The sequence below is a fragment of the Lagopus muta genome, chromosome W, assembly GCF_023343835.1.
Source record: "Lagopus muta isolate bLagMut1 chromosome W, bLagMut1 primary, whole genome shotgun sequence".
Classification (NCBI taxonomy): Eukaryota; Metazoa; Chordata; class Aves; order Galliformes; family Phasianidae; genus Lagopus; species Lagopus muta.
The window spans coordinates 3,181,493-3,209,483 of NC_064471.1; the positions used below are offsets into that span (position 1 = coordinate 3,181,493).

A 27,991-nucleotide genomic window follows, 5' to 3' on the forward strand; every position below is an offset into this window, starting at 1 on the left:
AGCTAGACTACAGCAATTTTGTTGAATATGATAAGCCCATATGTATGCATCCCTCCCACATGAAATGGCAACTGCTGAATGATGGCCTGAACCTCTGATCACCTGAAGCAAAGAATGAGTCAGTCGTGGGAACACAGGTGAAGGCAATTCACCTGTGCTGCTGGAAGGGGTAGAGCTTGGCTCCACCTCTCCTAGACCCATTTAAGAGCTGACTGCCAATGGGGAAGGATTTCTTTCTGAAGTTCCCTTCTTTTGAAGTTTATGGGTGAGCCCTATATCTATTCTTTTTGGTGTAATAACCATGGTTATACATGGTATAACCATTTGGTGAATGGCCCAGAAATAGCCAAGTTGGCCACCATGACTGTCCATCCTGCTCTCAGGCAAAGGTTATATGCGAGTAATCAATATCTTAATGAAAACCATTCTATAATAGAATGGTTAATGGTGGCCTGCTGTATGGTACGGCTGAGTAAATCTGATGTACCTTTACATACAGGGATGTGGTCCTCCATGGAGGACCTTCAAAATTACATCTGCAAACTAGGCGTAAGGAAAGCAATTTAGGAAGAAACATTTGATAGCCCTGATATGGTCAAATTCTCAGTGGGGATGAAACTTGATTCTACAGCAAGCTCCCTTTGATTTCTATGGTACTTTGGTCTCCATATTAAATCCCCTGGTGGCCTCAGAAATTGTAGTCCAGCAGGCTGCCCAGTTAGTGGCTGACCTGGGAAAAACAGAACGCCTGCAGATGAGGAGCAATATTCAGACAGAAGAAGCTGAGGTCCTGCTGATGATTAAAACCAGGATGCTGGCTTGAGCTCCTCAATTGGGACCCATAATGGTCTCCGGAAACAAATGTTTAATGATTTAATTTGGGCTGGGGTCCAATTTGCGAAGATGAATCACCAGCCCAATTGTATCCCACTCCAGCTTTGAAGACGAGTACAGGACAATAAAAAATTTCAGAACTATCCTAAGAAATCAAGGGTAATGGTTATAGAAAGAATACCAACAACAACATGGAACCTAGAAGATTTCATTGTTCCTAACAGGAAAAAAAAGCTGCCTCAGGTGTCTCGGGCCACAATGCCTGAGCCACCAGAAGCAGAAGAATTGGCCATAGCACGATTCATGGCATGACAAGGGATGTTAGTCCCCCTAGGGCCTCCAGATGGGACTGAGGCCCTAAGTAGAATTAATGATTTATTGGTCCCAAAAAAATATTCAGAGAGTTATGGCATTAGTGGACACCGGAGCAGAAACATCAATTATCTACGGAGATCTGCCCAATTTGATGGAGACAGAGTGGTGATGGGTGGTTGTGGGGGACAGACTATTCCTGTCATGCAAACATGGTTGAAATTGGGGGTTGGGCGTCTCCCACCCCGGGAGTACAAGGTGTCTATTGCCCCAGTACAAGAATACATCCTGGGCATAGATATTCTATGGGGTCTGGCTCTCCAGACAACCGTGGGAAAGCTCAGACTTGGACAGAGATGTATCAGTATCCGGGCAGTGCAGGCAATACTAAGAGGCTGTGCAAAACATGGGCCTGTTTGCCTGCTGAAACTGTGCCGGATTACTAATGTTAGACAGTATAGACTCCCGGGTGGGCAAGATGAAATATCGAGAACGGTGCAGGAATTAGAAAAAGTGGGCTTTATAAGACATGCACACAGCCCATATAACTCCCCATATGGCCAGTGCGAAAGTCAGAGTGCACATGGAGAGTGACAGTGGATTACAGAGAACTAAGTAAGATCATGCCGCCTATTCATCTGCCTGTACCCAATATTGCTTCCCTAATGGACACACTGAGTAGGGAGATAAAAACCTATCATTGTGTCCTAGATCTAGCAAATGCATTCTTCAGTATCTCAATTGCTGAGGAATCACAAGATCAGTTTGCGTTTATGTGGGGAGGCAGGCAGTGGAGCTTTCAGGTCCTGCCACAGGGGTACGTACATTCACCAACGTATTGTTATAATCTAGTGGCGCATGACCTGGCTAACTGGAAAAAACCTTAAGATGTTAAACTACATCATTCTTTTGATGATCTCCTGCTGACATCTGACTCACTGGAGGCAGTGGGACAGGCAGCAGATTCATTAACCGCCTATTTACAACAGAGGGGATGGGCTATAAATCCCCAAAAGGTGCAAGGTCCGGGCCTGTCCGTAAAATTCCTGGGGGTGGTTTGGTCAGGAAAGACCTGAGTGCTACCCAGTGCTGTTATAGATAAGGCTCAGGAGTTCCCAGCCCCTGCAACATCGAAGCAGCTGCAAGAGTTTCTAGGTATATTGGGCTACTGGTGTTCCTTTATACCTCACCTAGTGCAGCTGCTAAGGCCACTATACGGACTCACAAAAAAGGGGCAGCTATGGGACTGGCGAAAACCAAACAGGATGCTTTCCAACAAGCAAAACGGGCAGTTAAACAAGCTCAGGCTTGTCCACAAAGCTCAAGACAGCTTTGGTTGGGGCCTGTGGCAATGCCAGAGTTATGTTCGGACCCCAGTGGTTTCTGGTCTCAGGTCGGGCATGGAGCAGAAGAAAGGTACAGGATGATTGAAAAACAGTTACTGGGTGCCTACACTGGATTATAGGCAGTAGAGCTGATAACTGAAACGGCTGAAGATATAGTCAAGACCACTCTGCTGATTCAGGGTGGGTGAAAGATCTGACCCACCTTCCTAAGACGGGTGGTCCAAGCAAAAACAGTGGCACTATGGGTTGCCTACCTCAGCCAAAGGAGCAGTCTGTCTTCATCACCCTTGAAAGAAGAACTCCAGAAGATCCTAGACCCAGTGACGTATCACAGTGATGCACCAAAAGAAATACTGGTCGCTCCACCAGAGAAGAGTCCTGTTCAGGAGGGAAATTATCCTATCCCTGAAGATGCCTGGTACACAGATGGGTCCAATAAGCGCAACCCGAGCAAGTGGAGAGCAATAGCATACCATCCTTCCACCGGGACAATCTGGTTCGACGAGGGGGATGGTCAGAGCAGCCAATGGGCAGAACTGCGAGCCGTGTGGATGGTTATAACCAAGGAACACGGTGATGGTATCCTGAATATCTGTACAGGTAGTTGGGCTGTGTACCGGGGGCTCACTCTTTGGATTGCACAGTGGGCTACCCAGGAATGGACTATCCACGCCTGACCGATCTGGGGAAAGACGTGGTTAGACATATGGAATACAGTCAAACACAGGACTGTACATGTCTACCATGTTTCTGGTCATTAGCCCCTACAGTCACTGGGAAATGATGAAGCTGACATGCTGGCCCATCTTGGGTGGATTGAGAATTCACCATCTGAGAACATCGCCTGTTGGTTACATAAGAAGCTATGGCATGCTGGACAAAAGACAATGTGGGCAGCTGCTAAAGAATGGGGACTGCCCATACAGCTAACTGACATTACAGAATCACAAGGTTGGAAACGACCTGCAAGATCAGCTAGTCCAACCACCCTCCCATTCCTATTAGTACCACAAGCACTAAACCATATCTCGTAGCTCCTCATCCAGGCGCCTCTTGAACACTACCAGGGACGACGAGTCCACCACCTCCCTGGGCAGGCCATGCCAGTGCCTGACCACCCTTTGAGAGAAAAAGTTTCTCCTAATATCCAACCTAAACCTCCTCTGGTATAACTTCTGGCCGTTTCCTTGGGTCCTACTATTTGCCTGGGAGAAGAGGCCAGACCCTTTTGCACCACAACCTCCCTTCAGGAAGTTGTAGAGTGCAATGAGGTCTTCCCTGAGCCTCCTTTTCTCTAGACTAAACAATCCCAGCTCCCTCAGCCGCTCCTCATAAGACTTGTGTTCCAGACCCCTCACCAGTTTCGTTGCCCCTTTCTGGACGCGTTCCAGGGCCTCAATGTCTTTCTTGTAGTGAGGGGCCCAAAACTGAACACAGTACTTGAGGTGTGGCCTCACCAGTGCTGAGGGGGATGATCACCTCCCTGCTCCTGCTGGCCACACTGTTTCTAATGCAGGCTAGGATGCCGTTGGCCCTCTTGGCCACCTGGGCACACTGTCGGCTCATGTTCAGCCAAGCATCAACCAACACCCCCAGGTCCCTTTCCTCTTCACAGTCATCCAACCACTCATCCCCAAGCCTGTAGCGCTGCATGGGGTTGTTGTGGCCAAAGTGCAGAACCTGACACTTGGCCTTGTTAAACCTCATCCCATTCACCTCGGCCCAGCAATCCAGCTTATCTAGATTCCTCTGTAGGGCCTCCCTGCCCTCAGGCAGATTGACACCACCTCCCAACTTGGTGTCATCTGCAAACTTACTCAAGGTACACTCAATCCCTTCATCTAAGTCGTCAATGAAGATATTAAACAGGATGGGCCCCAGTACCGACCCCTGGGGGAAACCACTTGAAACTGGTCGCCAGCTAGACTTCACTCCATTGACCACCTGTTGAGCACGGCCCTCCAGCTAGTTCCTTATCCAACGGAGGGTAAAACTGTCCAAGCCACGGGCAGCCAGTTTCCACAGAAGGATACTGTGAGAGACCATGTCAAATGCTTTGCTGAAGTCTAGGTAAACTACATCAACTGCCTTTCCCTCATCTACCAGTCTGGTCACCCAGTCGTAGAAGGAGATGAGGTTGGTCAAACACGACCTGCCTTTCATGAACCCATGCTGGCTGGGCCTGATCCCGTGAACATCGCGCACGAGCCGTGTGATTTCTCCCAGGAGGATTTGTTCCATGACCTTCCCTGGCACTGATGTCAGGCTGACAGGCCTGTAGTTCCCCGGATCCTCCTTACGGCCCTTCTTGTAGATGGGCGTCACATCAGCAAGCCTCCAATCCTCTGGAACCTCTCCAGTCAACCAGGAGCGCTGGTAGATAGCCGAGAGCGGCTTAGCAATCACCCCCGCCAACTCCCTCAGCACCCTAGGATGAAGCCCATCCGGTCCCATGGACTTGTGACTGTCCAGATGGAGGAGGAACTCCCTAATGGCCTCCACCTCGATCTCCGGGGAGACATTCTGCGTGTCAGCCCAGAAATCCAGATCAGGGCACAAAGTGCCCTGAAGATAGCAGGTCTGACTATTAAAGGCAGATGTAAAGAAGGCATTGACGACCTCAGCCTTCTCCTTCTCATCTGTGGTCACATTCCCCGCCGCATCAATTAAAGGATAGAGATTATCCTTGGTTTTTCTCTTGCCATTGATATATTTGTAAAAGGATTTCTTATTCTGCTTTACTGCAGTGGCCAATCTAAGTTCAAGATAGGCTTTCGCCTTCCGGACTTCCTCCCTGCATACCTTAGTGACTTCTTTGTAATCTCCCCTAGTAGCCTGTCCCTTCTTCCAGAGGACATAGACTCTCTTTTTCTTCCTGAGTCTTGACAGTAATTCCCGGCTCATCTACACCGGTCTTCTCCCCCTACGGCTCGCCTTACGGTATTCAGGGACAGCCTGTTTTTGCGCCTTTAAGATTTCCACCTTGAAGAGCGTCCAGGCTTCCTGGACCCCTTTACCCTTAAGGAGCGACTCCCAAGGGACCCATGCTACAAGCGTCCTGAACAGGTCAAAGCCTGCCCTCTTGAAGTTCAAGATAGCAGTTTTGCTAGTCACCCTTCTGACATCTCCAAGAATAGAGAACTCTACAATTTCATGGTCGCTCTGCCCTAGACAGTCTCCAACCTTCACATCACCTACCAGTCCTTCTCTGTTAGCAAAGAGCAGGTCAAGCAGGGCACCACCCCTGGTAGGCTCTCGTACCAGCTGTGTAAGGAAGCTATCTTCCACACACTCTAGAAACCTCTTGGACTTCTTTCTTTGCACCATGTTATATTTCCAACATATATCACGGAAGTTGAAATCCCCCACAAGAACGAGTGCTGGCGATCGCACGACTTCCGCAAGCTGCTCGTGAAATGCTTCGTCCATCTCCTCATCCTGATTTGGTGGTCTATAACAGACTCCAATTACGATGTCTCCCTTACAGGCCTTCCCCCTGATCCTCACCCATAGACACTCCACTTTATCATTTGCAATCTCAAGCTCTTCAACATCAAAACAGTCCTTAATATAAAGGGCCACACCACCGCCCTTCCTTCCTTGTCTATCCCTTCAGAAGAGTTTATAGCCATCAATCTCAACACTCCAGTCATGGGAGCAGTCCCACCATGTTTCAGTAACAGCAGCTAGATCATAGTTAGCCTGGCGCACAATCGCTTCCAGTTCCTCCTGCTTGTTGCTCATGCTGCATGCATTGCCCAGGCACGCTGGGATTGCGACACTTGCTCTAAGATGAGACTGAGATTGTTGCCCAAAACAACAGCCCATCTTGCTAGGGGACACAATCCTCTCCAGCGATGGCAGGTCGATTACATCGGGCCCCTTCCTCGTTCCGAAGGGGCAAGATACGCCCTGACCTGCATCAACACTGCAAGTGGGTTACTGCAGGCCTATCCAGTACCGAAAGCAAACCAGGCATATACCATCAAGGCACTCACTAAACTGATGTCTGCCTACGGGACACCTCTAGTCATTGAGAGAGACCAAGGGACTCATTTTACTGGTGCAACGATACAGCGCTGGGCAGAAGAAAATAACATCAAACGGTGATTCCACCTGCTGTATAATCCAACGGGGGTAGGCCTCATCAAACGTTATAACCGTATTCTTAAGGCTGCCCTGAAGACAGACTCCCAGTCCTTGCAGGGGTGGATGAAAAGACTGTATGAAACTCTGCGGGACCTGAATGAAAGACCTCGAGACGGCAGACCCAGTGCCCTGAGAATGTTGCAGACGACATGAGCCACCCTGCTTAGGATCCAAATTACGGGCACTGATCTTCATGTAACACCCCAAATTGGTAACGAAAATGATCTTCTGCTTCCTGCCCCTGAGAATTTAGATCCGGGTACCCATAAAATATAATGGCCTTGGGAGGTGCAGGTAGGACCCAAGTGGTGTGGCCTACTTGCGCCTTGGGGGAGACTATTGGAGGTGGGAGGCTCAGTAGTCCCTCCAGTAATAGGTACATGGCCTACTGATATTGTGGTCAACACTCCAATTTTCATTGCTAAAGGGACCCCCATCGTGTCCCTGTGGCAGATCAGGACACCTCCTTTGGTGCCTGATATCATTATGCAGCCACAGACATCCACCTAGAAGGTGTGGTACAGGCGGCCAGGACGTGCCCCAGTACAAGCGGAAGTGTTGACCCAGGATAGAAATATGGCCTGTATCTTGCCCTGGAGAGCAGACCTTCCCCTCCTGGTACCTCTGAAACATCTGTATTACTCCCCGTGAGTCTTTGAGCCTTCAGGATCACTGGAAGGAATGAAATGCTATGAATATGTTCCAGTGTTGCTGTCAGATCATGTGCAACATGTGGTGATGGTCTACATGGGACTGATGGAACATAGGATGGACCTGCACCTCACGACCGCATGCCTCCTGTAACATCATCAAGCACCAGCCCATAAAAGAATATGGACATTCACCAATCGTCACTTGTCTTGAATTGTATCAACATGTGTCGCGATAGAAATTGTATAAGCGTTGCGATATATTGGATCTCTATATTAGGAAAAGCTTACCCTGTAGTCAACCTGAGCATTGGTTCATGCCATGAAGGGGTGGAGTGTATGGTAGCTGCTGAATCATGACCTGAACCTCTGATCAACTGAGACAAGCAATGAATCAGCCAGAGGAGCACAGGTGAAGGCAATTCACCTGTGCTGCTGGAAGGAGTGGAGCTTGGCTCCACCTCTCCTAGACCCCATTTAAGAGCTGATGACTATCAGTGGGAAGGATTTTTTTCTGCATGTCTCTTGTTTTGGAGTTTTTTAGTCTAGTGAGCCCAGGACAAGGGTAGGTTCTCTATCTATTCTTTTTGTTGCAATAACTTGTTTAGCTGAAGTTTCTTGTGTATTTCTTAATTATTAACATCTGTGTATTTATTGATAATACCCACCTGTAGAAAGGAAAAAAGGACAAGAAATACAAGTAGGTGAAAGAAGGAGAAGAGAACAATGAAAATAGATTAATCTACATTAAATAAGGGGAATAGGAGAGGTAATTGAATAGTGATGCTAAAGGTAACAAGAGAAAACATTTGCAATAATCTATTACAGACAACACAGAATAAACTAAAATTATGTTCATGGAAAATGCGTTTTCTATTGCAATAAAATGTTTAGAACAAAAAATGGCACAGTTAAAAAACGAATAGTATTTCTCATTTGGTGAGAGGACACTGTTGAAGTCACATTAATTTTTTCTGTATTGGTTAATTGTTGACAAGTAGCATGGCTTATGAGAAGACAGTTTTATGAATTATTAATCTTTTCAGACACCAGATATCACCTAATTATTTAGCATAATATTTAATAAGTATTAAGTTAACAGGAACTTGGGAAAAAGCACCAAACTAAAAATACACATGAGAAAACATCAAGTGAAGAATCTGCCTGGCTGAACATTTGAAACTTCATTTGCAAGAGAAATGTAGTTTACAACACTATTGTTTTTTTTTCTATGAAAATTTCTGGTATCCTTTTAACTATCTCAAACTGGATACAATAGCATAGAGACTTATTGCACATTTAAACGTATTTTTTTTCCTGGAAAATATGCCCCAAGTTATTGCAGAGCATATAAAAATGTGTGATTTCACAAAAAAAGAAAATAAATAAAAACATTGCAGAAAATTATAAACCTGAGTTTAAAATGAATATGTGTGCCACAGCTAATACAGTCATGGCAGTTGGACAAGTCAGTAAAGCCTTTATGCAAAACACTGTTTAATCACATGCTATAGACTAATAAGTCTAGTTCAGAAACATTTTAGAAAGCGTACATGCACTGTATATGGCTCTGAGGGAGCTAGAGCCTCCAAGTATTATTCTTTTTCTGTTCACAGAATTGTACAAATTCCTAGTTTATTCTTTTGAGACTAGAACTGAATTGCATCTATCAAGAACAAGCAGGTTTCATAGAAAATCTTTAGACTTAGCTGACAACAAAAATGTCACAATTTTGTGTCCAACTCAATAGCTATTATTGAGAGGAATGGAAATCTTGCCTGTTCTGAAACTCAAAAAAAAAAAAAGTTTAATTTGTAGATTAAAAAAATCTAACAAGGAGGCTCATATTTTACAAAATAATTAATTTTCGTCTTGAACTATTCAGTCTTTAAGAGTCAAAACAATCAGGTTAGTATAGATTTAGCACAGAAAATGCATTATACAGATACCACTTTCTACACATGCAAATAAACCATTATATATTCACAGATTTCTACATGATTTCTTATCTAATCACCATTGGAAAACATTTTAATTACACATTGACAATGATATTCCTCTAACTGCATTCATAAATAATACTGTGTACAATTGAAATCTTCTCCCCTATCACTTGTTCTCTTTATTTTGAGAGGACAGCTCTGTAAAACATATATGTAAGAAATTTAAATGTTTCAAATGCCAAAAAATTTAAAAAGGAACCTTGATCAGTCAGTAACATTAATTTCAAAATGTGAGATGATCTACTCCAGTTTGAAACCTGAGTAGTCAAAATTTTAGCACAAAGAAGCAATCATATAACAGAAGTGTTAACTACAAAAGAAACAAATGATCAAATATTAAACCTCACAAGATATATGGAATAAGATCCTGTCCATATTACTAATTTTAAAATGTTGACCAATTGCTTACCACAGGCATGTCCAACCTGTGAGCTGCAGCTGCCCCATGCCATCGTGGCAGCAGCTCTTCCCTGCCATGCAGCCTGGCCCAGCAATGGGCATGCACTTATCACTCAGCAACAGCCAAATAGCAGCATGTGACTGGCACTGTTTGGGCTGAAACCAAGGCATAGGACAACGCAGGGCAGTGCTAACTCGAGTTATGGCAAATAATTTTATGCGCTGTGATACATTGGCTAAAGACAGTCTTGAGAACAGTGCAAAATACAGCTTTGGTTTCCAAGTGAATTGGAAAGTTCAAGACCTGAGTATAATGCAGATGGTATAGAATAAAGGGTGGATACTGTACTAGTTTAAGCTGCAGTAGAGTTCATTTTCTTCATAGTATATGGTATGATGCTAGGTTTTGGATTTAGGATGAAAATAATGTTGATAACTTGTTTTGGTTGTTTTGGTTGTTGCTGAACAGTGCTGCACAGAGCCAAGGACATTTCAGCTTCTAAAACTGCCTTGCCAGGGAGGAGGCTGGGGGGGGGGGGGGGGGGGGGGTGGCGGGCGCACAAGGAGCCTGGAAGGAACTGAACCAGGACAGCTGACCCAAAGTAGCAAAGGGATATTCCATACCATATAGAGTCACACTAAACAATAAAAACTGGGAGGAGTTGGCCAGGGTCTGCCATTGCTCAGGAACTGGCTGAGCATTGGTCAGCTGGTGGTGAGCAACTTCACTGTTGTCATGGTTTTATGATTTTTAGTTATTGGTATTCCATATCATAACATCATGTAGTGCATTGGGAGTTATGGTGTTAGTGCTCCAGTTCCGGGCACCTGTCTGGAAAAGAAGAACTACATACCCCAGGGGGCTTTGCAGTCAGAGAGGAGATATAACCCCTGGCAAGGTCACCTGATGTGCTCTTCTTCATCTGCTCTCCTCCCTGCTGCTCAACCAGACTGCGCATCTCACCTCAGCGTTATGGTGAGGCCTTTCCACCTTTCGGACGCTCTCTCTCATTATATTTGATTTATTAGCTTCAATTTAATTATATTGTATTATAGTGTGCTATCTTGCATTCTGATACTATATTTAGTAAATTAGTTTGTTTCTCCTCAGATTGTTGCTGCTGTTTTAATTATTTTGGGGTCCCCTGTTTCCCTTTTCTGGAGGCGTGGATTTTGCAAAAATCCCTCTGCCCCGCTAGTCACAGAACTGGGCCGAACCAGCCCCTTAACCCTTGTCAACTGTACATCACATACTCTATTTACCCTTTTCTGTTTATTTTTTTCCCCACTTTTTTTTTTTTTTTCTTTCTTTCTCCCTTTTGTTATTTTTACTTATTAAACTGTCCTTATCTCAACCCATGAGTTCTTCCATTTCTGTTGTCAGTTTTCTCCCCCATCCTACTAGGGATGTATGGCATTTAGCTGCCTGAGTTAAACCAGAGAAAGCCTAAATTGTGGAGGCTCCTCACGTGTGTTTTGTTTATAGCATAAGAAAGGCAGATGGTATTTTATAACTGTATTCTTATTGTGTTATTTCAAAACATGTCTTGGAAAAACACATTTCGGTCCTAATTAAAAATATAAAAGTATCTTCGTGCTTGTGTAAGTACCACTCCAGGTACGCTAATTTAGTTATAGTAGTAACAGTCACTTATCCAGACACACTTAAACCAGTTTCATTCATACATATATCAGTTATGTTAAACTAGAGAAATTACCAATTAAACTAATGTAGATGGAAGTGCAGCTTAAAACCATTTAAGTTTTCCCTCATAAGGTACTCGCATCAGAGTACATAAATCACTTCACTTACATTGGAGCAGTATTTCCAATAACAAGTCCTGAATTGAGTTTCACTTTGATTCCCCAAAATCACCATATAAGCAAGCATATAAACTATCAAACTTTTGTATTTAATTTTTAACCACAGGAATAGCAAATCTAAAAGAACAGAACAGGAGTGTACAAAATAAAATGCATTAAAAAAAAACAACGATCTTACCTTTATTAGATTTGGATGACTTGCTCTTGTTAGGCTTAAAACATGAGCCCCTTGATTTATCTTCTCTATCTTTAATGAATTTCTGCACATCATCCAAAGAAAGCTTCTGAAGGACAACTACAGGCTTAGCTCCTTTATTTAGGTCTTCAACTAGCCCAATCTTCTCTACTTTCTCCTTTTGTTCACCTTTACATTCAGTTTTCTTTGACTCCTGATTGACATTGCCATCTTTATCACGCTTGATTTTTGGGATGACAAAATGTTTCAGCGTGCCAGATCTTGCCCCCAACAAGTAACTGGGAAACTCTGCTTTATTGCCAGTATGTATTTTATTGCTATCTACTTTACTCTTATTACCATCTGTCCTTTGTTCATCCTTGCTGTTGGGTGATTTAAAACCAGGTTTATCAGGTCTTGATTTACTACAGTCTCCTTTACTTTCCTGTTTAATACGAGGACTGTCAGGTCTTGATTTCTGATCCCCAGATGAAAATCTTTCCCTTGATTCACCAGACTCATGTCTGTGCTTCCTTTCAAATTTCTCAGTTTTTGAAACATCAGATTTTATACCATGCTTAGAATCATGTTCATTTTTGTTTGAGGATCTCAAATACTCAGGTCGTCTTATCTTGAACGGATCTCCTCTGTATCTCTCTGACTCCCCTCTGTCCTCAGATCTTTGTTTAAGGTTAATGTGGTCACACCTCAGTGTATCAGAAACTGAACGCCCATCAGGCCTTTGTTTCACTAAATCTGATCTACTTTCACATTTTACCTTTGAAGGATCAGATTTCACATCTGTTTTATGCCTAGTTATTTCAATTTTCTTATCTGACAACAGTTTACTGGAGTCCCTCCTACTGTCATGTCTATGTTTTGGCATTTCAGGCCTGCCTTCAGTCTTCTGTTTTGGCATTTCAGGCCTCTGTCTTATTTCCTGTTTGCCATTATTTTGCTTTCCCTCATTTTGTTTTATCTCCATTTCCCTGCTCTCATTTTGTTTTGACGCTGTCTGTCTGTTCTCATTTTGTTTCAGCTCTATTTGACTGCTTTCATGCTTGTTTTCATATTTAGCCTCTATCTGTTTGTTCTCATTCAGTTTACTTTCCAACCTTCTGCTGATCTCATTTTTCTGGAATTCCATCTGTCTGTTTTCATTTTGTTGGATAGCTGTCTTTTGACCCCCAAAGTCTGCCTTTTTCCTAAAAATCTCAGGATGGTTTTCAGGTTTAAGTTTAATTCCAACAGTGTCTTCTTGGGGAAAACACACAAACCCATCATTGTACTGCTTTATTTCTTCTTTTTTTTTGAAGGCATCCAAATCCTGAGTTGCTGTTGCCTGAGAGTCCGCTCTTCCTGCTTGCTGAAGGTCAATACTAACCATCAGTGGTGGCCTTGCCCCATTTCCTGCAGAACATGTCTCCTGAGAAGTTGGTCTATTTCCTCCAGTAGCACCACCAGCCTCCTGTGGTTTGTTTTCTTGTTTTCGCTTCTTCAGAGGCTTATCTACAATTTAAGAGATATAAGTCATAAATTGTATAAAGAGATTAAGTCTCCAGGCAAAAATATACATTCCCCTCTATCCCTACAAATTAGTTCCCCTCAGCATTTATGTGCACGCATAGCAAAACTCATTGAATTTAAAAGCAAGAATAGAATTTGTCTAGTTAATACTTTAAGGTATTCATTGACTATTGTTCATTGTCAGTCTACCACAGGTGCCAATTAATCATTAAAAAAAAATCCACAAAACACATGAAATCCAAGTCCCTCTAAAATTCCTAAGAGATCCATCTAAAATAAAGCAGTTGCAATATATAACAACAAAAACAAAGAAAACAAAACAATTTAAGGTTGAAGCAAAAGTCTGTAAAGACATTGAAGGTGCACCTTCATAACTGCTTTTTGATTAATACTACTGTAAATCTGCAGATTCAGCCTGCTTACTTATACATGAAATAAGCAATGATCTGCAGTGATTAAGACAGAATCTCCCTACATGGTTCAGTGCATCAGTTGAACTTAATGCATATTATTGTTAGGAAACACAGGAACAATGTACAAAATATCATTAAAATAACTCCAACACTCTATTCCTCTCTTTGAAGCAAAGCAGCATACCAAGAGTTGAAGTCTATATCATAACACGTATATATTAGGTGAGAGGGCCTATACTTAAAAGATTTACTAATTTTCCTTTGCAACCATAGTGTTTTCAATGGATAAAATAAAAAGTTCAGTGATAATTTTACATAGTGTCAAAAGCTTGACTCTGCAATTCTCCTTTCAGTTTGTATTAAAAAAATCAAGAGTAGAATACAGAAAAATAAAAAGTGAGCCAACCACACATCTTGCAATTAAGCAGCATTCATAGAAATGAGAAACACATTGAAATATTAAAAATAATATGTTCTATTTAAACGACAAGCTATTTATATTACCAACACGGTACCCTAAACTAAAATTAATTACTGCCATTAGTACTAGAAGTCCTACCTGCACTAAAGCTTATATATTTGTCAACTATCATTATGTAATGTATTTAAAAAATAAATAAGTTACTTTCTCTGTAATCAGGAAATATGATGTTAAGTCTAGATTAGAAATTATGTAGATATATTGTCAAAATGCCTAGATCACAACAACAATCTAAAAAATAATTTATTTGGTGCCTAGACATGTGGTGCCTTATCACCAAATGTAATTAAGCCAACTCTATTTTTGGGAGCAGGGTAAGTGTAAGGAGGAAGCAATCAAGGAAGAGAGAAATAAACTCTAATCTTCATCCTTTTTATTCCACAGATAGTAGAATATCTTCTTATTATCAGGATATAGGACTTAGTCAAAATATCAGACTAATGTTTTTCTTTCAAATTCCACAGAGCTTGCCACAACTATGAACAAGCTGACAAGCTCTTGAGACCAATAAAGTGTGATCAGGATCTCTTTGCTTCACTCTTTGTAACAAAAAGAATAGTTAGCCACAAAAGGGCTAAGTTAGAGATCAGGCATCCAAGTTTGTTTTCAGATTCACAGAATTGCAGAATCACAGAATGGCCAGGGTTGGAAGGGACCTCAAGGATCATGAATCTCCAACCCCCCTGCCACATGCAAGGCCACAAACCTCGCCATTTAGTACTAGACCAGGTTGCCTAGGGACCCATCTAGCCTGGCCTTGAACACCTCCAGGGATGGACGGAGCATCCACAACCTCTCTGGGCAGCTGTTCCAGCACCTCACCACTCTCTGTAAAGAACTTCCCCCTGACATCCAACCTAAATTTTCCCTCCCTCAACTTCAAACCATTTCCCCTTGTCCTGCTGTTGTCTACTCTGTCAAAGAGTTGATTCCCCTCCTGTTTGTAGGCTCCCTTTAGGTACTGAAAGGCTGCAATGAGGTCACCCCGCAGCCTTCTTTTCTCCAAGCTGAACAAGCCCAGTTCCTCAGCCTGTCATGAGGCGGTCTCGGACTTGCTCTGCCCTTACAGTGGGGGGGGATTTAACACCCCAGTCACCACCTAAAGGTTTAGGGATGCAGGGCTCAGGGACGTGAGAAATACTAGAATCCTGGCCTCCAGTGAAGACCAAGGCAAAGAACTCATTCAGTACCTCAGCCTTCTTATGACAGTTCAGAGTACTGTCTGATCCTGGTTGTTCTTCTATGTATGCATCGTTTTGATTTGGCAAATCCACATAGACATTCTCTTTACTTGGCAACATGCTCATGAAAATTAATGGTACAAGAAACTAAACATTACTGGAACCAAAAGTTTGAAATGAATAAAAAAGGTTAGCTGCATTTGCAAGTGGTTACGTCTCACCTGTCCTGTTATGAACAGTATTCCTGAAGACAGGTGTAGCCATCATCTTTGGAAAAGTTTGTGTCAAAACTATGAGTACTTTCAGATTTAGAAAGTATTTAATTACTAATTTTACTATTTAATTTATTAAATACTATCATCTATTTAATATTTATTTAATATTTATTTATTATTTATTTAATTTATTATTTGCTAAATTTACTATTTAATTACTAAGGAACCTTTGAATGCATGTAAAAAAAAAAAAATTACACTGCAGTAACCACAGATACCTCCAAATAAGTTTCCACTGAAACTACAAGTCAGTCTCCATTCTGAAAACTTGGAAGCTGAGCAAATGTTAAGGACACAGGCTGGATGAGGGGAAATTGGATTAAGGAAACGTCTCAGTTCCTCCATTTAACATGAAAACTTTCTAAAGCAGCAGCCAGAACATCCTTAATATTCAAGTCTCCAACAATACTGCTTTCTTGCAAATCCAATGACTGCCTCAAGTACCGGATTATATAATAGGACAATAGCCTAAAAACTTTTAGAACTGTATGTTCTAGCAAAATGAAACGAGTCTTTTGAAAATGCTGGTTAAAAGGTAACAAGTCTAAAGAAGAGCTTTGTTTTAGCAGAATGAGAACATTTCACTATTAATACTCTTATAGACACCAAAATCCGAATATCTGAATGATCTGAAAAAACAACAATTAAATTATCACTTCCCCATTTACATCTTGTAATTGATTCAGTTGGAGACTTCAGATCCAAGATGGATAAATGTGTATATATTCTTCAGAACTACAAAGAAGATTGATTCTCAATACTAAGTTCTGGATGAACCACTTTACAGTAAAGACTTTTTTAATGGCATAAAAATTTAGACTCTTGTATTTTAAAACTGACATCCTTCAGAGATTGTGAGGATGTCTCCACTCACATGAAACTCCACGTATTTGTATTATTTAAATCAACAACAAATAAAATCATATCAAACATACCAGCCCTAAACAGTTATTAATTCTTGTCAAATCTTCCATTTTTGAACAACATGACAGACAAGTCAGCCAGAGGAAAATTACATGTTTATCTTATTTAAGCTACCAATCAAGACTTGGAATTTTCAACAAATAACAGCTAACCATACTCTTAAATATCAAATTGGTGTTTACTGACAACTTTCATTTTTCCTGGGAATTTTTCACAGTTCTCTTCAAAGTTGTCCAAACACCCTGTTCTATCAACCACAAGTGTTTTGCCTAAACCACTCAATATAATCTGGATATAAGAAAGGTTTAAATATGAAATTACTTTAATGGTAGTGATGGATGACATATCAATGGAGTGAGGATAAATATCCATGTTCATCTTTCTACTCCTTCATGAACTTTTAGCATTACTGAGCATGAGAGTTTGATCTCACCTCACCTCCTCCCTAAATCCACATTCCAAGAACTAAAGAAATGAACAGAGAACCCTTCCAATCAGTAGAAGAGATTCCCACAGCACTCGCTTCTCCCTTTGAAAGAGAGACTGAACAAACAGCTCAGCAATTTCAGTCTCACTGCTTGCTCCCTTACAGAGAAGAAGCTGAGAAAGTAGTTATGAACCTGGTACAGGAAGCCTTTCTAAACTGAAAATTCCAAAGCCTTCAGAATAATGAGAGACCAGATGGCTTCCAGTTACTGCAGTTCAGAGGAAGGGATTTGAATCTGAACAGTAACAGATGTAAATTTTCAGCAAGCTGCCAACAGAATTAAATCAATCTTCTAGTCACTGTGCAAAAAAAAAAAAATAAAAGTCCATCAGGGAAACCTCATTCAGGACAAAACACAAAAAGACTAAAGCAGGCTCTGACATGCCTCATGCCTTAGGGTGTAGCACACTTCAGAATCTTCATTTTTGTAAAGTTTTGCACATTTTCTTAAATATGACAATAATGCAATCAGCTAGAGAATTAAATATGATCTTAGGATTTTTCTACTTAAGGATGTCTTGTAACTCATTATTCCTTGTCAACTACGGTAATACAGAAATAATACACTAGAAAATAAAAAGAATTGAACCACATAAGAGTATAATCAAGCATCTACACTTGTTTAGAGACTGAAAGTCATAACTTAAAGTCCCTGAATTAAAATAATATTAGTTACAAAAGCAATATTCATTTATAAGAGAATTTTCTGACGAATTCTGGATTTTATCCATGTGATTGCTTTGTGAACAAATATAGCTTTCCAAACTCAGTTGTTACAAAGATAAATCCTAAGAAAAACCTAAAATACAATTACTTTTGAAAAATACAAAGCAGCACCTAATTTCACAAGGAAAACAGTATGCTTAATGAAAGCTACTTACTATACATGTCACAAATCATTTTTTCCAATTAGTTTTTATTCATTTGTAGAAAAAGTAAACTTAAAAAAATTATCAAGAGACATTAAAAGTGTTTACCGATAAATTCTAATATCCCTCTCAAATGTTGAATTTATTCTGCAATCATAACTTACATTAAAAAGCATCTTCAATTGACTAGATCAAGTAATATTTACATAGTACAATAACAGAAAAGGCTTGCCTCATCTTAGGACGACATCAGAGCAAACTTGGTGACTGTGACAGAAATGCTGGGCTTAAACTCTTATTAAGCTTTATTAATTATACATCTTGTTTCTTTATCAAGATTTAAATGCATCAGAGAATTGTCATTGGCATCACTGAAATGGGGTGGGATGACTCTCACAACTGGAATGTAGGAACAGATGGGTATAAACACTTCAGGAAAGACAGGCAAGGGAGAAAGGGAGGGGGTGTTGCCTCCTACATCAATGACCACATGGAGTCCATGGAGCTCCACCTGGGGATAGATGAGGAGTTGACAGAGAACTTATGGGTTAGGGTTAAAGGGAAGGAGACAACATAGTGAGGTTCTGCAACAGGTTGCCTGATCAGGAAGACCAAGTGGATGAAACCCTCTATAAACAGATAGGAGCAGCTTCACATTCACAAAACATGGTCCCCATGGAGGATTTCAACCACTCTGATATCTGTTGGAGGGACAACACAGAAGGGCACCAGAAATCAAAGAGGTTCCTGGAAATTGTTGATGATAACTTCCTCTCCCAAGTGGTACGGGAAAACACCAGAAAAGGTGCAGTGCCATTTACAAGTAAAAAAAAAAAAAAGATTCTCCTCATATAAAAACCATCTTTGTAGCAGCCTAAAAGCCTAACAGTGAACATAACAATACTATGTATGAAATAGCTCAAATAAAAATTAAGCAAATTTGAATTTTAAAAATCTAAAACAATCTGAAAAAGGAACTTAGCAAAAAAAAAAGGGTTCCTTTATCCTTTTTCCAAGTAATTTTCAAGGTTATCTTCTCTTTCCTTTTAAAAGACTCAAAGCTACTTTTAACGTTAGTATCATAAATATCATTAATATCTTAAGAATTTTATCTTTTTGCTTCATGCTATAGGAGTTTTTCAAAAAAAACCCTTCAGAGGCTAGCCCTTAAATGAGCCTGGGGGAGGGTCATATGGGAAGCACAGGTCAATTGCTTGTACCTCTGCTTCCTGGGCGAGCCACTTCCTTCACCAGATGCTCAATCATCAGTTCAGGCTATGACATAACAGTTCACCTACAAACCTGAAAATTAATTCAGTAGCAGGTCAAAATCTTGAAGAATGATAAGAGTTTAATGTAATGTTCCAGAAACAGAAGATTTCCAGACAAATTTAGACAACCAGCTTGGAAGTACTTGTCTATACACAAAAATAACCCATTTCTATCCAAAGAGCTGCAAAGCACAAGTTAATGAAGAGAACTGAGGTTAGCAAAAGGAAATTTCTTCCACCCTCCTCCAAAAGAGAAAAGATGCCTGAGGAGCACAGAAATTACTGAAACATGTTTTTAAAAATCAACAGGATTTGTTGCACTTTCCTAGAATAGTTATCTTCAGAATGTTAACTAAGTATAACTTCAGTTAAGTAAACAAAATGGATTCAGAACACAGACCTCTGCTTTTTTCAGAAGTGTTTAAGAGCACCAAGTACTAAAGGAAATACGACTACTAACAGTGATTAGAAGAGAAGGATGTGTGTGCCAAGTTTTATTGACTTTCTAAAGAAACTAGATCATCAAAATGTCCTGATGTACCTCAGAACAGGATGGTAAATTTCTTGATGATTGTTATGGAAAAAGATAGTCTCTTTCTGTATTAATCCTTTTCAATCACCCATACTATGGTTGTTCTTTTTTTTTTTCCTACTCAGATAATCCAAGTCTTCACAAACAATAGCTGTGATATACCTGTGATACAGAAGATACGATCTAGTACTGATTGACAACTTGTATATTATGATGAGGACATAGAGGTCATTATGAGGTTGGGGACAATGGGAAATGAAGACCTGAGGCATTACATGTTCCAGAGACTTATGCTTTGTTCTGAAGCTATTAAACATAATAGGCGCAGTAGAATGAAACTTTTAGTGTGGAATGTCTTAATCTTCAAAATCTCCATTTAGTCCTTTCATGAACTGATACAGATAAGTTACTTGCAAAATTAACCAACAGAGACTTCCTTGATGAAAAAAAAAGTAGGAAGATGTAATCTTGTCCTTCCACACAGAGGACAAAAATAACTTTTTCCAAACTTTGTACCTCTCTATCATGATGAAAAGACCATATAATCCAGTTAATCACAGTTAAAGACAAAAACAGAGCTCTGAAAAGAACTCTGGTATGGAGGCAAAAGGCCTATTATCATACATGTCCAACCCATTGCTTGCATACAGCCCTGGACAACTAGTAAGGCAGCCCCACAAAATGATACACTTTTAACATGATTATTTTTAGCAATATTTTTCATGAGCCGATAAAAAAGAACATTAAAAAAGGACTTGAAAATTGCCTTAAGCAAGTGTAGCAATTGTATAAATTTTGTCAAAATCTTCCAGAAAACCATCTCCACCACTTCCCTGGAATAAAGTTTCGATCACACTACTGGCTCCAAAGCTCAGAAAGAACATGTCATATACACCTTACTGTTTACAAAGAAGCATATTAATACCTTAGATGAAGCACTGTACTGTAGATATCATATCTTATACGTAAATGCCAGGCTTTTGCATAAATGCAGCTTCTCAAATATGAACAACATATTTAGGAGGTATTGGACATATTGCTAACAGAAATATTCCCATAGGAACTGTAGAGGAAAATTCCTCCTGCAGTCAAACAAAACCGAACAGCTATAACTAGAAAAATCCCTGAGCATATCAACTTGTACACATAGTACAAACTTAAAAGCAACGACAAAAATATGACCAAAAATAAGAATCATATTTCTTCATGATAACAGCTTTCTAGGCAATTTGCCATGAGACTGGTAAAAATTCTGAGTATTTTCTTTGTTCATGATTGAAACCCTGGCAAAGAAAAAGGAGCTACTACCTAGCACAGGGGCAACATACCACCTATAGTGGAATTCCAGGATCACATCCTGAACCAATGGGTGAGCTACAGGACTACATGAGTGTCTGGAGTGGGCAGAAAGGGGGTCTAGAGCCACCCCTTATGTCTCCGCAATACTTCCCGTGCCATCTGAGTCTGTACGGGTCCCCCTTTTCCCCTGTCCTTCTCTGCTGCGGCACAATGGTACGAATGGGGGAGGATCACGTTCCTCAGCTCATCCCTTTCTCCAAACTTATACTGGGAGGAATAAATCAAATCCTCTTTGATATCTTTTCCTATAGCACCTATTTCTCAAACAAAGGCTCTATCATTGCCTTTGTTTGTTCTACACTTTGACAAACCAGGCAACCAAATATCTTTAAAGGTACCCAATTATAAACCTCCTAAAGTAATTACCATGGTATTTTTGAACAATATCATGGGATGGTGTAAGGGAACTACTGAGTCACATCCTGATTGATCACCTGAGGCGAGCCATGAGTCAGCCAGAGGAACACAGGTGAAAGCAATTCGCCTGTGCTGCCAGTAGGGGGGGAGCCAGGCTCCACCTCTCCTAGACCTATTTAAGAGCTGGCTACCAGTGGGGAAGGATCTCTTCTGGAGATCCATCCTTCTAGTGTTTTGTAGGTGAGCCTAGTGTAAGGGTAAGCCTTCCATTTATTCTCTCTTGTTTATTTTGTGATTGTAATATCTTAATATCCATTGATTATACACTTAGTGAGCCAGGGCAGGCCAAATACACTAAAATTAACATCATGTCTTTTCTTTGGAATTTCTATAAATGAGTCTAGGAGGAGAACAATACTCCCTTAGAGAAAACGATTCCAGGGCAGATCCTAGGGTTTGAGGGATCGCCCTATTATGAGTTAGCTGCTATCATTGAAAAATGGGGTTCCTTATGCGTTATGGGCAATATCTCCCCATATCGCATGGCGGACTATTTTCAAGGACGTGGCAAGGATGTGCTCATCACTAAAGAAAGACCACTGGCTGCCTCCATGGTGGCATGGCCACTATTAAGTGCCTTAAATTATGCGGATATAAGAAATAATAGTTTAGAAAATGAAAATCAGCTTTTGAAAGATTGCATTGAAAAACTGGAGTATGAACTTGGCATTTAAACGGGGAAGAAGCCAATTCTGCATCCTCCAGTAGGCCAAGTTCGTAACATTTCAATAAATGATGACCAGGCTCCTGAATCAACAGACTTCATTGATCAGGAAAAGAACAAATCCAAATCAGACCTTGAATATCCAATTCTGACCAATTCACTAGAAGTCTGTCCTGTCGTAACCCAGAAAACAAAAAAAGTACAGGACAGACCGGCAGGGGTGCTGCATGATCAGTGGCCCAGACTCATTTAAATGTAACGGCCCGGCCATACACGGCAACAGAATTGATGGACTTAGTACAGCGATTTTGGCAGAAGCCTGGAGAAAGTGTGCCGGCTTGGTTATTAAGACTGTGGGATTCTGGGGCAGAAAGTGTCTTGGTGAATGTCCCAGAAATAGCCAAGTTGGCCACTATGACTGTCCATCCTGCTCTCAGACAGAGGTTGTATGTGGGTAATCAATATCGTGATAAAAATCATTCTTTGTTAATACGGTTAATGGCGGCCTGCTGTATGGTATGGCCGAATAAATCGGACATACCTTTACATACAGAGATATGGTCCTCCATGGAGGACCTCCAGAATTATGTCTGTGAACTGGGTGTAAGAGAGGCTATCTATGAAGACACATTTGATGGCCCTGATATGGTTAAATTTTCAGCAGGGATGAGAGATTTAATTATATAGTAAGCTCCCTCACATCTGTACGGCACCCTAGTCTCCATATTAAATCCCCTTGTAGCGTCAGAAGCAGTAGTCCAGCAGGCTGCCCAGTTAGTTGCTAACTTGGGAGAAACAGAATGCCTGCAGACTAGGCCCAAGATTCGGTTATTGGAAGAAGCAGAGGTCCTGCCGGTAAATAAAACCAAAATGCCGGCTCCTCCATCGGGACCTGTAAGGGTTTCCCGAAAACAAATGTTTAATGATTTAATTTGGGCTGGGGTCCTATTTGCTAACATTGACCGCCAGCGCAACCGTGTCCTTCTCCAGCTCTGGAGACAACTAAAGGACAATCAAAAATTCCAGAACAACCCTAAGAAAACAAGGGTGAGGGTTATAGAGAGGGTACCAACAAGAACATGGAACCAATAAGATTTTATTGTTCCAAATAGGAAAAAAAAAAGCCACCTCAGGTGTCTCGGGCCACAATACCTGAGCCATTCAAAGCAGAAGAATTGGCCATACAACAATTCATGGCGTGACAAGGGATGTTAGTCCCCCTAGGGCCTCCAGACGGGACCGGAGGCCCTATGTAGAATTAACGATTTATTGGTCCCAAAAAATATATTCAGAGAGTTATGGCACTGGTAGACACCGGAACCGAATCATCAATTATCTATGGAGATCTGAGGAAATTTGATGGGGACAGAGTAATGATTGGTGGTTTTGGGGGACAGACTATTCCTGTCACGCAAACATGGTTAAAATTGGGGGTTGGGCGTCTCCCACCCCGGGAGTACAAGGTGTCTGTTGCCCCAGTCCAAGAATACATCCTGGGCATAGATATTCTATGGGGTCTAGCTCTGCAGACAACTGAGGGAGAGTTCAGACTTCGACAGAGATGTATCAGTATCTGGGCAGTGCAGGCAATACTAAGAGGCCATGTGAAACATGGGCCTGTTTGCCTGCTGAAACCGTGCCGGATTACTAACGTCGGACAGTATAGTCTCCTGGGTGAGCAAGATGAAATATCGAGAATGGTGCAGGAATTAGAAAAAGTGGGCATTATAAGACCTGCACGCAGCCCATATAATTCCCCCATGTGGCCAGTGCGAAAGTCGGAGTGCACATGGAGAGTGACAGTGGATTATAGAGAACTAAGTAAGATCACACCGCCTATTCATGCAGCCGTACCCAATATTGCGTCTCTAATGGACACATTGAGTAGGGAGATAAAAACCTATCCTTGTGTCCTAGATCTAGCAAATGCATTCTTCACTATCCCAATTGCTGAGGAATCGCAAGATCAGTTTGCGTTTATGTGGGGAGGCAGGAAGTGGAGCTTTCAGGTCCTGCCACAGGGGTACGTGCATTCACCAACGTATTGTCACAATGTAGTGGCACGTGATGTGGCTGATTGGACAAAACCTGATGATGTTAACCTATATCATTATATTGATGATCTCCTGTTGACATCCGACTCACTGGAGGCAGTAGGACAGGCAGCAGATTCATTAACTGCCTATTTACAACAGAGGGGATGGGCTATAAATCCCCAAAAGGTGCAAGGTCTAGGCCTGTCCGTAAAATTCCAGGAGGTGGTTTGGTCAGAAAAGAACAAGGTGCTACCCAGTGCTGTCAATGTTCAGGCATTCCCAGTCCCTCCAACATCAAAGCAGCTGCAAGAGTTTCTAGGTACATTGGTTTACTGGCGTTCCTTTATACCTCACCTAGCACAGCTGCTAAGGCCACTATACAGACTCACAAAAAAGGGGCAGCTATGGGACTGGGGGAAAACCAAACAGGATGCTTTACTACAAGCAAAACTGGCAGTTAAACAAGCTCAGGCATTGGGTATATTTGATCCTCCCCTCCCAGCTGAGTTGGACGTTCATGTTACTCAAGATGGCTTCGGTTGGGGCCAGTGGTAACGCTAGAGCTCTGTTCGGACCCCCATTGGTTTCTGGTCTCAGGTTTGGCACAGAGCAGAAGAAAGATATAGTATGATTGAAAAACAGTTATTGGCTGCCTATTTGGCATTACAGGCAGTAGAGCCGATAACTCTAAGAGCTGAAGTTATAGTCAAGATCACTCTGCCGGTTCAGGGGTGGGTGAAAGATCTGACCGACCTTCCTAAGACAGGGGTGGCCCAAGCACAAACAGTGGCATGATGGGTTGCCTATCTCAGCCAAAGGAGCAGTCTGTCTTCATCACCCTTGTGACGTTTGCTCCAAGATGAGACCGAGATGGTTGCTCTGAAGGGGCAAGATATGCCCTGACCTGTGTCGACACTGCAAGTGGGCTACTGCAGGCCTATCCAGTACCGAAAGCAAACCAGGCATATACCATCAAGGCACTCTCTAAACTGATGTCTGCCTACGGGACACCTAAAATCATCGAGAGCGACCAAGGGACTCATTTTACTGGTGCAGTGATACAGCGCTGGGCAGAAGAAAATAACATCAAATGGCGATTCCACCTGCCATAAAATCCAACAGGGGCAGGCCTCATCAAACGTTATAACGGTATTCTTAAGGCTGCCCTGAAGACAGACTCCCAGTCCCTGCAGGGTTGGACGAAAAGACTGTTTGGAACCCTGCGGGACCTGAATGAAAGACCTCGAGACGGCAGACCCAGCTCCCTGAGAATGTTGCAGACGACATGGGCCACCCCGCTTAGGATACAAATTACGGGCACTGATCATCAGGTAAGACCCCAGATTGGTAATGAAAATAATCTTCTGCTCCCTGCCCCTGAGAATTTAGATCCGGGTACCCATAAAATAAAATGGCCCTGGAAGGTGCAGGTAGGACCCAAGTGGTGTGGCCTACTTGCACCTTGGGGGAGATTGTTGGAGGCAGGAGGCTCAGTAGTCCCTCCAGTAATAGGTACATGGCCTACTGATATTGTGGTCAACACTCCAATTTTCATTGCTAAAGGGACCCCCATCGTGTCCCTGTGGCAGATCAGGACACCTCCTTTGGTGCCTGATATCATTATGCAGCCGCAGATATCCGGTGTAGTAAAGGTGTGGTACAGGCGGCCAGGATGTGCCCCAGTACAAGGGGAAGTGTTGACCCAGGATAGAAATGAGGCCTGTATCTTGCCCTGGAGAGCAGACCTTCCCCTCCTGGTACCTGTGAAACATCTGTATTACTCCCTGTGAGTCTGTGAGCCTTCAGGACCACCGGAAGGAATGAAATGCCATCAGGCGTTCCAGTGTTGCTGTCAGATCACATACAACACCCGGTGATGGTCTGCATGGGACTGATGAAACATAGAGCAGACCTGCACCTCAGGACCTCATGCCTCCAGTCACATCATCGAGCACTGGCCCATAGAAGAGTATGGACATCCACTGATCATCACTCGTCTTGAATTGTACCAACACACGTCGTGATAAAATTCTATAAGTGTTGTGATATACCGGATCTCTGTATTAGGGAAAGCTTACCCTTCAGTCAACCTGATCATTGGTTCATGCCGTGAAGGGGTGGAGTTTATGGTAGCTGCTGAGTCAGGGCCTGAACCTCTGATTAATCACCTGAGGTGAGCCATGAGTCAGCCAGAGGAGCACAGGTGAAGGCAATTCACCTGTGTTGCCAGAAGGGGTGGAGCCAGGCTCCATCTCTCCTAGACCTATTGAAGAGCTGTCTACCATTGGGGAAGGATCTTGTCTGGAGATCCCTCTTTCTGTTGTTTTGTGGGTGAGCCCAGCGTAAGGGTAAGCCTTCCATTTATTCTCTCTTGTTATCGTAGTCCACTTCACCTAACTCTCTTGTTTATTTTGTGATTGTAATATCTTGATATCCATTGATTATACAGGATGGTTTGCATGGGAAAAGACTAGCCCTATGAGTGAAGTTTTGCCAGGGCACATCCCAGGATTCCTAGGATCCACATATCATGTGATTGCTTGTACCGTTGAAAAATGGGGCCCCCTGTGGGACGGAGGAAATGTCCAGGAGTCCCCATCCCACCTGACTGAGTATTTCAACAGTGTTAACAAAAACTTACTATTCAAGAACGACAGTTAGCTGCCTCCACGGTGGTGTGGCCACTGCTGATGGCCTTGAACTGGCTAAATATAACTGAAGCAGCTCTCACTGATGAAAATCAACTACTGCGTGACTGTATTGAAGAACTGGAAAGACAGGGTGCAATTTTCAGGGGAAAAAAACCTAATGCTATCATTCCTTTACAAAAAGTCTGGACTAAAAATCTAGAATTCTGAAAAAATCTAGAAATTACCGGGGACCCTGTACAAGAGAATCCACAGAAACTGGATTCTGTAAATGAAAGCACTAAAAGGTTGGATCTTGAGGCTTGATTAGAGATAGATCCCTTTGAGATCCGACTGATTGTAACTCAAAAACAAACAAACAAAAAAAACCAAACGCAGGATAGACCAGCAGGGGTGCCCCCGACCACTGGCCCCCTGCAGAGAGCATGCTACATGTAACAGCTGGCCCATACATGGCAGCTGAATTAATGGATTTAGTTCAGCGGTTTAGACAAAAACTGAAAGAGAGTGCCAGTGTGGCTGCTCCGATTATATGTCACGGGGGCAAAAAGTGTTGTGGTGAATGTACCAGAAATTTCAAAACTGGCATCCATTACCACTCATCCTGCTCTCACGCAAAGACTATATGCAGCCGTCCAACATAATAAAGAAAATCATTCATTAATTACATGGTTAACAGCTGCAGGCCGTGCAACGTGGACAAATAAGAGTGATAAACCATTAAATACCGGCCTATGGTTCTCTATAGAGGACTTGAAAAACTACACTGGAGAATTAGGAATAAAGGAGGCAATCTAAGAGGAGGATTTTGAGACTCTGGACTTGATGAAATTTTCAGCAGGAATGAGGGACCTCATCCTGCAGCAAGCTCCACCACATCAGTATGGTGCTTTGGTATCCAGACTGAATCCCCTAGTGGCCTCAGAGGCCATAATACAACAGGCTGCCCAATTGGTGGCAGATCTGGGGGAGACAGTGTGCCTACAGGCCAGGTACAATGTCTGAATGATGGTTGAAAAGTCAGAGATCCATCCACCACCACGACCTAAAGCGACCTGCCCCTAAGGCAAATCAATCCGGACCCAGACTACATAGTCCCATGGAAAAAATGTAAACCTCCTCAGGTGTTCTGGGCAGCCACAGTTGACCCATCAGAGGAAAAAGACTTAGGGATTGCAGAGCTGATGGTGTGACAGAGGAGCCGAAATTCCTCAA

At 42.2% G+C, this 27,991-nt stretch overlaps 2 protein-coding genes across 9 annotated transcripts in view; one reads left to right on the forward strand and one right to left on the reverse strand.

Moving 5' to 3' along the window:
• Nucleotides 1-27,991, forward strand: part of LOC125686405 (uncharacterized) — a 354,680-nt gene that overhangs the window by 139,110 nt on the left and 187,579 nt on the right. The gene's annotated exons all lie outside the window — the stretch shown is intronic.
• LOC125686395 (nipped-B-like protein) overlaps nt 1-27,991 on the reverse strand; it is a 254,045-nt gene that overhangs the window by 76,483 nt on the left and 149,571 nt on the right. For all 6 annotated transcript variants that reach the window (XM_048930315.1, XM_048930314.1, XM_048930317.1 and 3 more), the window contains one exon: nt 11,696-13,201. In XM_048930315.1, the coding sequence (XP_048786272.1) occupies nt 11,696-13,201 (1,506 nt within the window). The remainder of the gene's footprint in view (nt 1-11,695; nt 13,202-27,991) is intronic.